The 13,028-nt window shown below is 55.3% G+C and overlaps 1 protein-coding gene across 5 annotated transcripts in view; it reads right to left on the minus strand.

Annotated features, from left to right (window-relative positions):
* Positions 1-7,868: 7,868 nt before the first annotated feature.
* Positions 7,869-13,028, minus strand: part of LRSAM1 (leucine rich repeat and sterile alpha motif containing 1) — a 59,226-nt gene continuing 54,066 nt past the window's right edge. For all 5 annotated transcript variants that reach the window (XM_032795192.2, XM_032795175.2, XM_075060552.1 and 2 more), the window contains 3 exons: positions 12,440-12,521; positions 11,981-12,117; positions 7,869-11,097 (listed from right to left, as the gene is read on the minus strand). In XM_032795192.2, the coding sequence (XP_032651083.1) occupies positions 10,972-11,097; positions 11,981-12,117; positions 12,440-12,521 (345 nt within the window). In that variant the 3' untranslated portion in view covers positions 7,869-10,971. The remainder of the gene's footprint in view (positions 11,098-11,980; positions 12,118-12,439; positions 12,522-13,028) is intronic.

Here is a 13,028-nt window from a genome sequence, read left to right on the forward strand (position 1 = left end):
GGTGAAAGAAACATTAACCCTTAGCTATCTATTTATGACACAAGGAGAGAGAGGAATCGCCTGTGGAGTACTCCGAGGTGCTGGGGGCCACCTCTTCCTTCTTCTTCTCCTCCCTCTCCTCCACCCCTGCGGCTGAGCTAGCCCCCACCAGGACCCCAGGGCTGTGCAGGCTGCACGGGGCCGATGCCTCCCGCAGAATGTCCTCGTCGTTCTGCAGGGCCTGCAACCCCTGCTCAGGCACCAGGGTCACCGTCCTGCAGAAGGGGCAGACCACAAAGGAGATGGCCCAGGCCTGGCAGACCAGCTTCCTGAGGCAGGAGAGGCACAGCGAGTGGTGGCACAGCAGCAGCTTCGGCACCCGCCACTTGGAAGCTGCTTTGTAGGCCTCGTAGCAAATCCCACACTCCCTGGCACACACGTCAAGCAGGATGTCAGCAGGAGCCATCGCCCATGAGCCCTGGGCTGGAGTGGGACCTGCTGCAGGGTGAAGGATAGCTCAGTGGTTTGAGCATTGGCCTGCTAAACCCAGGGTTGTGAATTCAATCCTTGAGGGGGCCATTTAAGGATTTGGAGATTGAGTTGGGGATTGGTCCTGCTTTGAGCAGGGGGTTGGACTAGATGATCTCCTGAGGTCCCTTCCAACCCTGATATTCTAGGATTCTATGACTTGTCTTGGGGAAGCAGCAGGGTGCTCGCTGGCTCAGGCTGTTACTGAGGGCCCATCTCCAGGGCTGCAGGAGCTGGATTGGCCTTGGCTCCCGCACCAGAGGAGCTAGGTGCTGAGGAAAGTTGCCCCCAGAGATGAAATCAGCCAGTAAGAGAGTCCTGGCTGTCTGGGTCCTCGGATCCTGCCCTGAGCCAGCCCCTGGCCTGTGGCTTTGCCGCTGCCGAGAGTGCAAAGTCCCCGAGGCGAGCCAAAGCCCACACAGGCAGCGGAAGCAGGAATGGCGTGGCTGCCTCAGCTCCTCGCTGTGACCTACCCGTGTTGGCAACAAGCCTGGGCAGACAGCGGTGCCCTGCAATGGAGAGATCTGCCTGGAGAAGCCAAGGAACTTTCTGAGCCCAGCAGGAGCATTTCAGTGTAGACGTCATCTTCGCTGACCAGAGGGTTTCTCCCATCAGCAGAGGCAATCCGCCTCCCTGAGAGGCGGTTGCTAGAGTAATGGGAGAATTCTTCTGTTGACCTAGCACTGTTAGGTTGGTTTAACTGAGTGGTTCTCAAACTTTTGTATTGGTGACCCCTTTTACACAGCAAGCCTCTGAATTAAATTAAATTAAAAACGCTTTTTTCCATTTAACACTATTATAAATGCTAGAGATGAAGCACAGTTTGGGAGTGGAAGTGGACAGCTTGTGACCCCCCCATTTAATAATCTCGTGACCCCTTGAGGGGTCATGACCCCCAGTTTGAGAACCTCTGGCTTAACTACTCTACTCAGGGGTCTAGATTTTTCATACCCCTGAGCAACATATTTAGGCCAACTTAATTTTCTAGTGTAGACAAGGCCTGAGGCTGCCATGCTGTAGCTGTGCCACTCAAGTGTAGAGACTTCCTATGTCGAGGGAAGGGGATTTTCCAGTGCAGTGGTAGACCCATTTCCTCCCAAGGTGGTAGCTAGGTTTAAGGTGGAAGAATTCTTTCATCCACCCCAGGCTAGCTCAGTCTAATTTCAGGAGTCAGACCATAACATTTCTGACTGTTCTGACCGATGTCATTTCTAAGCGTAGTCCAAGCCAGAGTAACAGGCCAGGGCTGGGGAGTCACGCACCACAGGGCACTGTTTGCACAGGGCCAAAGGCTGGAAACAGGACTGGCTGGTCACTGACTTAGCCAGGCTATGCCCTGGCTGTGATGAGCTGTTAACAGCAGTCACTGATATGTTCAGCTTCATCATCCTTCCTTACCAGGGGCCATGGTGTATCCACACCAATCTGCACCCTTGCAACGTTGACTGCTCGGGGGCAGGAGCAGAGCTTACCAGGAAAATGTTGGCCAAACGCAACAAGCAAAGTGCGGAGGGGGAGGCTGAGCTGGATGGGGTACCCCTCCCCATTGTCAGACGTGTGTGTGTGTGTGTGTTCGTGTTTGTTCTCACAGCTGGTACTCCCCGCAGCTGTTCCCCTGGAACAGACGATGCCTGGCTGGTGTGGCTCATTGTTATTATCTATTGCATGTCTTACCATTGCTCCTGTGACTCTGCCAGGCGCCAGGGTGCTAGGTGCCATGCAAGTACAGGACAAAAAGTCCCTGCCCCAAAGCGCTGACACTTCAAGCAGCCCAGACAGATCCTGGGTGGGGCAGGGAGAGCAGAGAGCACCCCAGCAGGGACAGTGGCAAATTGCATGGCAGTGCCATGGTTTTTGTTGTTGTTTTTCTTTTTGAGGGGTAGGGTGGTTTGGAGAGAATAAGCTAAAAGAAGCCCTGAGGGAAAAAGGGTGAATGGTTGGGGGGCAGGGACAGAAAAGGGTAAAGGGAGTGATGCTGAGGTGAAGTGGCTGTGAGGGATGGAGCAAACAGGTAGTCAATCAACTCAGGGCAGAGAAATCATAGAACATCAGAGTTGGAAGGGACTTCAAGATCAGGAGGTCATCTAGTCCAACCCCCAATGTTTTGCCCCAGATCCCTAAATGGCCCCTTCAGGGACTGAACTCACAACCTTGTGTTTAGCAGGCCAATGCTCAAATTACTGAGAGGCACCTGCCCAGGGGGAATCCCTGCCACATTTCCCACTAGTCTGCTTCCTTTTCCCCCTCACTGTGCACAGCTGTTTGATGCAGTATGGGACTTGGCCTAATGCCACAGCCTTGAGCTCACTACAGATTAGTTCGTCACCCACCCCACAGCCCTCCCCAGTCCTCAGCAGCCATTTCAGTTCCACTCCCTGCCCTGTCCCGCTCCGCCAGGCTCAGCTGGATCTTGCGAAGCCCTGTCTGGCAGACCCTACTCAACGTACTGACCTAACTGGCCAGTAGGAGCAGAGCTGACAGGGGGGTGAGGCAGCTCAGAAGACCTGGCCCAGCAGCAAAACTAGTGGATCCTTGATTAATCCAGCAGCCCCAGGTCCCCACTGCTGTGGGTGGGAACACACGCAGCAGTCAGGGACATGCTGCTGCCCCTACCTTTCCTGCAGCCATCCCAGCATCAGCATAGCTGCTGAACAGAGTCAACCCAGCCAGCCAGCAGCAGGCGAGACTCTGAGGAAACTGCTTCCACTTGCTGGGGCTTCCCGACTGTGCTCCCCCAAGCTGCCAGCCCACCCGTCTGGCACTTGGTGCACAGGGCAAGGAAATGCAGTGTTGCATTGGGAGGAGCCGCTCACCAGTCGTGGGAGTCACTGATTACCGTGTGCGTGACAACAGCCTTGGAACAGGGAACGTTCAGGGAAAGGGGAAAACCCTGGGTCACTTCTGCCATCCTCTCATCAGCTCCCATATTGAGCCCAGCCCTGCCCCCATGCCAGGCAGGTGATAGCATCTTGGGGTTCAGCGGTAAACCCCCATGTGTGCTGCATGCTGCAGTGCGGACTAGAGGGGGCCTGCAATGAGAGGTCTCTGGGCTGCCCGTAAGGCTGCAGTGGGCTCAGGAAGGGCCCCTCTCCCCAACTATGGCTGGAGTCAGGGCACTTACCCCAGCTCTGCTCCCAGGGCTTTGCTTTGACCCCCTCTACTGCCCAGGCATGGGGTGGAATCCTTTCCCTCAAGTGCCTAGCTGGGTATCTGCAGAAAGCAAATACAGACTGGCTGAGATGGCTCAGGCCTGACCCCACTATTTATCCCCCCCAGCAACTATTGACATGAGGATGTTGAAATCCATTTTCTCCTCCCCAGGGATCCTGGAGTGCAGGACAAAGTGTAGCAACAGGGACCCTCTATGTGCTGCAGCACATGCAGGGCTCAGGTGCGGGGGGCGGGGTGGAGGCAGCATAGCACTCCCAGGCCTCAGCTTGCCCCAGAGTTTGTGGCTGCTCTGAACCCCCAGCCCTCCCCCATCAGGCATTTCAACCAAGCGCCCAGAGGTGCTGGGTTGGCACAGCAGCTCTCTCCCAGGGGATTCAGTCTCCATCCAACAACTGCCTCCAAAGAGCATCCTGAAGGTGCAGAATCAACCCATCAGAATCAGAAAGCAGTTGCCTGGGCTACCCCCTTGTGTGTATGCACCAGGATTCAGCCATCACAGGCTCACAGGCTCTGTTCTCCACAGGCAGCTCCTTATTTCTTTTATCCGTTGTGGTCAGCAGGAAGTCCTAGGCATTATTTTCCACAGCACCCTGCACTGAACACAAGAGTAGTTGCTTCCTCTGGTGCTTTGCTATGTTGCTTTCACCACAGCACCTCTGTCCATCACAGCTATTCATGAATTCAGCTTCACACCACCCTGTGCAAGTAGGTGGTAGTGTCATCCTCCTCATCCAGCTGGTGAACACAGCACAAACCAGGGAAGGCCAAAACCGTCAACAGTGGACACTCGCTTTGGTTGCCCAACTTGTGACACAGTTCCTGCTTTTCCAGGCCAGTCAGTGTTTTTATAGCCCGTTCTGTGCTCGAAGCAGACTGCCAATCAACCTCAGCTGCAGAGGTTGCAGGTCCAGCCCCAGGGTACAAGTGGCAGGTGGATATGGCTAAAGGGGGCTCCCCCCCCAATCAGCCCAACTCCCCAACTGCCACTCACATGCATGTCCAGCTCAAGGGGAAGCCCTGACTCAAACTGTGGTGGAAAAGAGCCAAAAGGCTGGGGGTGGGAAGAAGCTGGGCTCAGGCCAGCCCCCTCCAGGGGACAGGACATAGCTGGGTGGCCTTGCTGTGCAGCCCCCCCGTGGCCACGGGACAGGAGCCAGCGCTGCCCCAGATGAGTGCACAGCTGGGCTAGCTTGCTCTCCGACAGCCCCCTGTGAGTGCAGGGCCCAGCGAGCTCACTGTCCTACCCCCACCTCCAGGTAGCTGTTAAGTGTTAGTTTCCCCAACCATAGTCACCCTCTCTCCACCTATGGGCCAGGGGCATGCGCTAGGCACCCAGAAAATGAGGAACTGTGAAAAGATTGGTGTAAGTGACATGCCCATCACCACACATGAACTCTGTGGCAGAGATAGGGATAGAATTCAGTCCTCCAGGGCAGCATTCAGCTGCCATAACCATGAGACTCTTTTCTCTTCCCACAGCCCTGCCTCATGCACAGCATAGCACCCAGCTTCTGCACTGAATGTGATCACGAGAACACTGCATATGCACAAGGAGGCTGAATCCCCTGCACCCCCAATCATTCCCCTTCCAACCTCCGTTCTGCAGTTCAATCAGGCTGTAGGAGTGACAGACTCTGCTCTCAGTACTCGTGCCTGGCCCCACAGCAGCCTCCCTGGCAGCTGGGAGCAGCGATTGCAGGAGAAATCCTGCTCAGCCCTGATAGCTCTGCACTCAGGTGCTCCGTGTGTGTGTGAGTGAGAGAGAGAGAGAGAGGGAGAAGGGGGTTGCAAATGCCCAGTTTGACCAAATGTGTGAATTTTCCCAGGAGTAGCAAAAGGCACATTACTGACACCAAGGCCACCCCCTGCCACATTTCACATCCCAGCTCCAGAGTGAAATGGGTCAGAGTTTTTGACTGACATGGGCACAAGAACGTATTTTATCTGATCTCATTCTGAGAAGTGGCTGAATGATTTTGGTTGAAGCTTCCCAAAACAATTCAGCCTGAGGCAGACACTGGGCCTGGGAAATATCAGCCCAAATGCAAAACGTTTGGCAAAGTTATAAGCACTGAAAACCGGGTCTTGTAAAGGGATCTTAACAATAGGGGGGCACTGGCAACTCTGTACAGCATTGCAGGGAGGGGTTGTATGGAAGAGCATGGCCACTGACTTACTCGAGTAAATCTGCTTCGTTTGAAAGTAAAGAAGTCTCCTTCCTAGCCCCAACCCCTAGGATCCAAGAACCAAGCCAGGCTCCATCAGCTCAGGCACGAGGCACAGACAAATCCAAACCCTTACTGATACAGGTACACCTGTGCTGCAGTCACACCTTGAATTGCCCGAGTGCAGTACAGTCACAGGAGCCTTAGCAGCATCAGTTCTGCACCGCTAGCAGGAGAGAAATGCAGGAACAATGTAGCATAGCCAGTAAAATCTGTACATCTGGGAAAGATGAAGTGCCAAGGTGGATAACCAACTGAACATGCACTCCTAGTGCAAGGCCACTGGCTAACACAGGATGGAAGGGAATAGTTAGGAGGGAGGTGGTATTACCTCTGAACATGGCCCTAGTGAGACCATCCAGTTCTGCTGTCCACACGTTAAAGAAAGGTTTAAGATTTGGAAATGGTTCAGCAAAGAGCTACAAGAATTGCCTGGGGCTTGGAAACCACGCCGTGAGAGCTCAGTGAGAGACTGAAGGAGCTCAATCTATTTAGTTTATCCAACAGAAGGGGCAGAGGTAATTTTGTCATGGTCTTTTGGTACCTACACCGAGGTCTTGCTGATACTACAGGGCTCTTGAACTGAGCAGACTGACAAAAGCAAAATAAGCCGCAATGGCCAGAACTTGAAGTCAGCAAAACTTAAACTGAAAACAAGATGCAAAATTTAAAGGAAGTGTAATGAGCCCTGGCTACTTCTCCATCACTTGGCATCTAAAATCAAGACTGGCTGGCCTTCCAAAAGCTGCACTCAGGAATTGAGCTAGATACACAAACCACTGGGTTAGGTTCTCCAAGAGCTCTGACTCGATGATCAGCACAGTCCCTGCAAATCGCAGACCTGCGCAGTGAAAATGTACCATTTTTACATCAACTCTTCCAACAGTAGCTGCACTCAGAGGGTCTTTGGGGAAATTCTCTCCAGTATCTGTCCACGGCTGGCAGCAGAAGGTTGGCCATCAACAGCTGGGTATGGCAGGCAGGGCACCATGGAACCAACAGGGAAAGGAGGGAAGCTAGCAAAGAAGTAGGCAGCCTGCTGGTAGGGGAGGCAAGGTGAGGTGGGTAGGAAGGAGGCTGCTTAGAGGGAAGATCCGTCCATTGTCTGCAGGACCCACCTTCCTCTCTAACTTACAAGGTGTGACCAGAACACCCAGGGTGCAAGGGAGGCCCCAGGTGGGGACATGAGGCTTGACCTGTGTTACCAGCATAGGCCCCCCCTCAATGGCATTGCCATAGGCTGGGCAATAGCAGGGGACTCAGCCCAAGATGCAGAGCCTTAGCTGTTGCGGCTGTGGAGGGAGTGCTAGCCCCTAGCCGGGCGATTGGTTTGTTATTGTTCAGTTTCATGCCTCTTTCTTTTCTTTTGCCAGAAACAAGACACAAATAGGTTTGCACAACCAGCAGCCAGCAATTTCCAGCAGCGACAGGTGAGACTCATTTCCACAGCCCAATCCCAGCCACCACATGGGGGAGGGCCAAGAAACACTTCTCCTAGCTCTGCATTTTCCAAGGACCTTTGGCTTGAGGCTTGTTTACTGCCAAGCTGTGGACCTTGCTTCTTGGCTTGGCCATTCATTACCTCTGCCTTACCTTCGGCACAGATGGCCTGGCAGTGTCACAGAAACACCTGTCATGCTGCATTCACACATGCCAGGCCTTGCCCCCAGAGCAGCAGCTGGAGGATCTAACCTGACAGTCCCAGGGAAGACACACAACAATGGGACACAGGCCTTTCCCTACAGATATTGCCACGTCTCCAGCAAACAGCTGCACGTAAAGGCTTGAGTCTTGTCTTTGCTGGAGCCTCCCTCCCTGCCCCCACCCTGTACCCAACACACCCCGGTTCACAACTTGCCTGAGCTCTGAACCTGCCAGAGCCAGAGGGGCACTCTCCTCCCCGAGCCCCTCTGAGACGCTTGCAGTCTGTGGGGCCCGGGACAGGAAATTCAATCCAGGCCTCGCCAGGTCCCACCCTTTGAAGGCATTTATTCACATACAGGGTCAGCAGTGAAATACATACATGTGACGGCCATACTATGGTCTTAGCCTTCCCCAAGGGCTTCAGGGGTGCTGTGGAAAGACCTGGCTTGAGGCTGGGGGCAAGCACAGCAGGGGAGGGAGCCTTTCCAGAGTGGGTGGGTGAGGTGGGAGCTAGTAAACAGGTGCTGGGCAGCTCTGGCTACTGAACTCGCAAGGCCTATAGCACCCTTGCCTACAGATTGGCCCTAAGGGTCAGTGGGGAGACAGCACTGCAGGAAGGAGGAGTTGTGGGACACAGTTTCCAGCTCATTGGGAACTCAGACCCCAATCTCACTTGCCAGGGTCAGTGCCAAGTTGGGCTGGATGAGACATGGGGATAAGGTGTGTGCATGCTGCTGCCATTGCCATAAGCCCATGCTACCGTCTGACTCCCCTGCCACACGCTGGGGGCACAGCAACTGTTCTGTGAGCAGGGACTCTGGAGAGCAGTCCAAGCTTCTTTCCAAGACAGAGCCAGAGACCAGTTTGCTCTCTGAGGCAAGGACAGAGGGGCCTTTGGGTTTTTTTTGGCTAGACTCAATGCTGACTTTGGATCCCCAATTGGAGATGTGCCAAGATGCACCTCCTCAGAGTCCTCAGCCTGGAACTGCCCCCACACAGGGTCGTGGAGCCTAGAGAGAGTGGGACAGCCGAGGAAAATGCCAAAGGAACCTCCAGCATGAACCTCCTGCTCCGGCACTGAGCCCTGTATCAGGGAGGAAGGGCACGATCCTGCCTCTCCCCTCACAGAGGCCCTGGGAGCAAAGGGGACTCAGCCACCCACAGGATCAGGACCCAGCAATAAAAGGCCCTGGGGATGGGGTGAGAGAGACCCCTCTGTGGGGCCCCTTCCCCATCTCAATCCGAGTTCATTTAGGCAGCTCCTCCATGTCATTGGTGGGTAGTGCCCCCTGCTGTGCTGAGAAACAGGCCCTGGAACCCCACTGACATTGCCCTTCTTGCAAATCTCCTGGGTCGCTAAGATGGGAAGTGACCCCCCTCAGTCCAAGGATGCTCATAATGCCACCTGACCATGGCGCAGAGAGAGCATGCAGCTCCCCCAAGGCACGTCTCGTAGCCTCAGGCCCATCAGCCTTCCACTGTTTTGCCATCACCAGTCATGGGGCCGGGGCCAGAGAAGCAGCCAGTGGGTCCCACGTTCCGGAGCCTTCCTCCCAGAGCTCAGCCACTGAGGAGATCAGTGAGGGAACTGCCTAGTGCTGCTCTGGAGAGCCAGGCCTGGCATCAGCAGGTCTAGCTCCACCTGCACTTTAGTCCTACTGCCTCCTATCCCATGCCTCCTATGCTGTGGCCTTCCCACCCCCAAGCTCTGCCACCACCCTGCAGTGCCCCCCGCTGGTCTCTGGGAGGGAGATGAGACAACACCACCAGCTCTGAGGAGCTGGGCTTCGCTGATGCAGACAGAGGATAACCAGTGAGATCCCAGCAGTCCCATTGCCACTGGGGATCCAGGACAGGCTTTGAACCTCGGCCCATGGAGGTAAAAGGCCAGTACTCAACACTGAGTCACCCTTCAACTGCCCTCACATTTCTCAAGAAAATGTGAGTGAACAGCCAACAGCACAAATCAGCTGTGCCTGGGGGAATGAGACAGGCTGGTTCAGCTTGTAGATCAAGGTCTAGAAAGCGGGAACTTACTGAAATTGTTACTTATTAATTAAAATGGAGAAGCAATTAACCAAATGTCCTGTTCCCAATGCAAAGCAGCCAACAGCTCCATCAAGAACATCACCCTCCTTCCATGCATGACTACCTCCCGCCTGTAGCTTTGGCAAGAGTGCCCTGCTCTCCCCCACAGACAGTGCTGGCTCAGGGTGGCAGCAGCGCCCCAAGGAAATTAGAGCCTTAGCTCAGAGATGCACATTTATTTTCACCCAGGACCTGGCAGGGCTGGACAAAGGGCCCCACAATTCCAGTGGGACCACCTGTGCAGACAGCTGTGGACCTCATCCTGCAGGGTCAGCTGCAAGTTCTCCAGTCACGTCGCTGATGGATGCTACTTGGTTTGTCCCTCCCCAAACCCAGTGACGGGATTAAGCCGTCCCAGTCCATGCCTGACCTGCGATATCAGCCTGCAGTCCAAGATGCAAGACTGGAGCAGCCACTTACATTCAGAACCAGCCCCCTCTGTGTCTAGCTAGCAGATCCAACCTGACAGACAGCTCCTTGCCAGCAGACCCACAGGCCCTCCCCCTGCAATGGGAGATGGGTTAAAGTGTGTGTGTGTTGGGGGTAGCGGGGCAATCATCGTTCTCCCGGCATGGTCAGCTGCTAAGGGTCAGATCCCTCCAGTGCAGGAGTGTGAGGGCTTGGAGCAGTCTTGGTGTGAAGGCCTGACAGGGTTCCCAGAGAATCCCATGCTTGCTACCAAGTGCTTGTCCTTTCCCTGCAACAGCACCCCATGGAGGAGCTCTGGTCTCCCAGGTGCCCAGGGCCATGCAGAAAGGGAGCTACTCAGAGCACAAAAGGAAGCTACTGACTGAACCAGTCTCCTCTGGCTTGGAGGAAACAGTGTAGTGTGATCATGTTGCTGAAGGCAAATAAATACATTAGACAGGGAAAGGACGGGCTTGCAGCCCCCCAGGAATCTTGAGAGCACACAGATAGGCAAGGCAATGGAGGCAGAAATCCACCGACACCCATGGGGACTTGAGACAGCCCATAAGTCACTCAGCAGCGTCTGCTTCCATCTGCATAGCACAGGGGGTGACTGCAGGGGTTACTGTGGGGGAAGACAGGTGTGGCTAAACATGCCTACAGGAGCATATGAGAACATTCAACCCCGGAGTTACCCCCCCAGGACCTGAGGTGACAGTGCACATTCCAGTCCTCCCCAAAGCGGCCTCACAGTCACAGTGTCTGAGCAGTGCAAGGTGTACACGTGACATTGGGAGGGGTGGTTGATACACTGCGGCATGGAGATGAGCAGATCTGACACCCACCCAGGCCTCCGAGGAGCCTTGGGCAGCGGGCCTTCCCAGCTGATGGCACCTCCAGCCCCAAGAGCCCAGCAGTTGCTCCCTGGCTAGCTGCTGTGGAAGATGCGGACACGCTGCACGATGTCTTTGCGGCAGAGGGGGCAGATGCGCAGGGTCTCGCAGCATATTTGGCAGCAGCACACGTGGCCACAGTTCAGGAAGATCATCTGGGCCTGCAGGAAGAAGGCAGAGTGGAGAGGGGGGTCACACTGCTCTTGTCCCATCCACCGCACAGCAGAAAGCCTGGGGCACACAATCACCAGCTAGGCTTTGCAGTACCCTCCAGGTAGAAGAGCAGTGTCACTCCTCTTTTACAGAGGAAAAACTGAGGTACAGTGCGGGGCTGTGAATTGCCCAAGCTCACCCAGTGAGTCCATGGCAGAGCTGGAACTAGAATCCAGGTGTCCTGATCTTTTGTCCCTTTCTTTAAGCACTGCATATTTCTATTTAAGCAGATCCAGTGTCGGGCCCAGCTTTCACTCTCCTATGTTCCTGAATAAACTGAGCAAAGCAGGGCTTGCGAAGCAGACAGCTCAGGCATTGCCACTCTGGACAGCTGGGGTTGGAGAGAGCCAGTGTGCAGGGATCAGGGCTGTTAGCAACCCCCGCCTGACCCTGTACCTTGCCCTGCTCCATTGTCAGGGATAAACCCAGGTGAAAACTCAAATCTCTCTCCCACCTGCCAGGTGACTGATCCTACTCCCCCATCCCACTTGGGAGCACTCCTTGGAAGGACACCAAGGTGAGCAGGGTCGGCATCTCCACTCGCTGCTCTTCTCGGCCATCTGTTTGGCAGCCCAGGGCTGGGCTCGCAGATGTGGGCTCTTGGCAAGTGCTGAGGATTAGAAGCAGCTCCCTACAGCAGCCAGCTGTTGAGGCAGGAGGTGGGTGTCATGTGCCTTCCAGCCTCCACAAAGGGAGAGATGAGAGGGCCCTGCCCCAGGCTAGGCTGCTGAGCCCACCTAGTAGGTCAGCCTCCGGGAGCTCTCTGCTGTACACTGCTGCACAGCTGCAGCATTCCAGCCATCCGTCCCTTTGCCAGCTCCAGGATCTCACCTCCTGCTCCATGCAGACCACGCACTCAGACTTCCTCTTGTCCAGCTCCAGCTGGGGTGCAGAAGGGAGGATTTCTTCAGGGGGGGCACTCGGCTCTGGGGCAGCAGGGCCCTTGGTCTCAGTGCTCTCCAGCAGCTCTGTAGTCAGCAGGAGAAACATGAATGCCAGCACTAGCCTCCTCTTAATACCAGCCCCCAGGCCAAGTAGCATATCACGGAGCCCTGCCATCTGAACGGTGGGAGGCTGCAGCAACAACAGGTTCTGCAGCTTCTCCCTGGCCTGCCTCTTCTCCGGATCCCACTCAGCCCTGCACATTCCCCACTTGGGCTGTCCAGGGCCTGCACAGAGCTGCAGACCTTCAGCACAGAGGACTAGGAGGCTGCTCCGGGCTGAAGGGGACCTGGATGTTTATAGAACACGGACATCCAGCAATGAGGCAGAGGAATAAGCTGGTGGTACCTGGGATTGTTTTAGCCACAGCCAGGATCTCCTGGGCTCGCCTGAGGATCGCGTGCTGCAGGCCAGTTTCTGTGATTCCAATCTGCAGCACAAGGAGAGGCCAGTTAGCTCTGAGAGGCCAGGGCTGAGAACAGAGCTCCTGGGGAGGCAAAGCGAGAGGGAGGCCATGCTTCTCAAAGCAGGATACACAGTCTGGGCAAGGTTCGTTGGCTTCATGCTGCAATGCCTTGGGAAGCAGGCGATGCCTTCTTGTGTCTCCACTGGACCCTGGACCCAGAACCAAAGCATTTCTCGGCATGAGCCAGCAAGGCCCGGAGAGCACTCAAGGGAGGAAGAAGGTGCTAAGCCAGCTGCACAGGTTCCTCCCCAGCAGACGCTGCAGGGGGTGGCTTCTGCACAGCAGCAGCCGTTTTGGTAAGGCCCCTGTGTTGGGAGACAGGCCCCTGGAAAAGCACCCAACTGGATCTGGCACATGGGACTGCATGAGGCACTCCATCCAACCCCCCCACCCGTACACAGAGCAGTAAGCACAAAACCCAACAGCACTTCCCTAGGCTGCCCAGGCCCAGGGCCATGGCAGGATCAGCCC

The sequence above is a fragment of the Chelonoidis abingdonii genome, chromosome 24 (assembly GCF_003597395.2).
Source record: "Chelonoidis abingdonii isolate Lonesome George chromosome 24, CheloAbing_2.0, whole genome shotgun sequence".
In the NCBI taxonomy this organism is placed as follows: domain Eukaryota; kingdom Metazoa; phylum Chordata; order Testudines; family Testudinidae; genus Chelonoidis; species Chelonoidis abingdonii.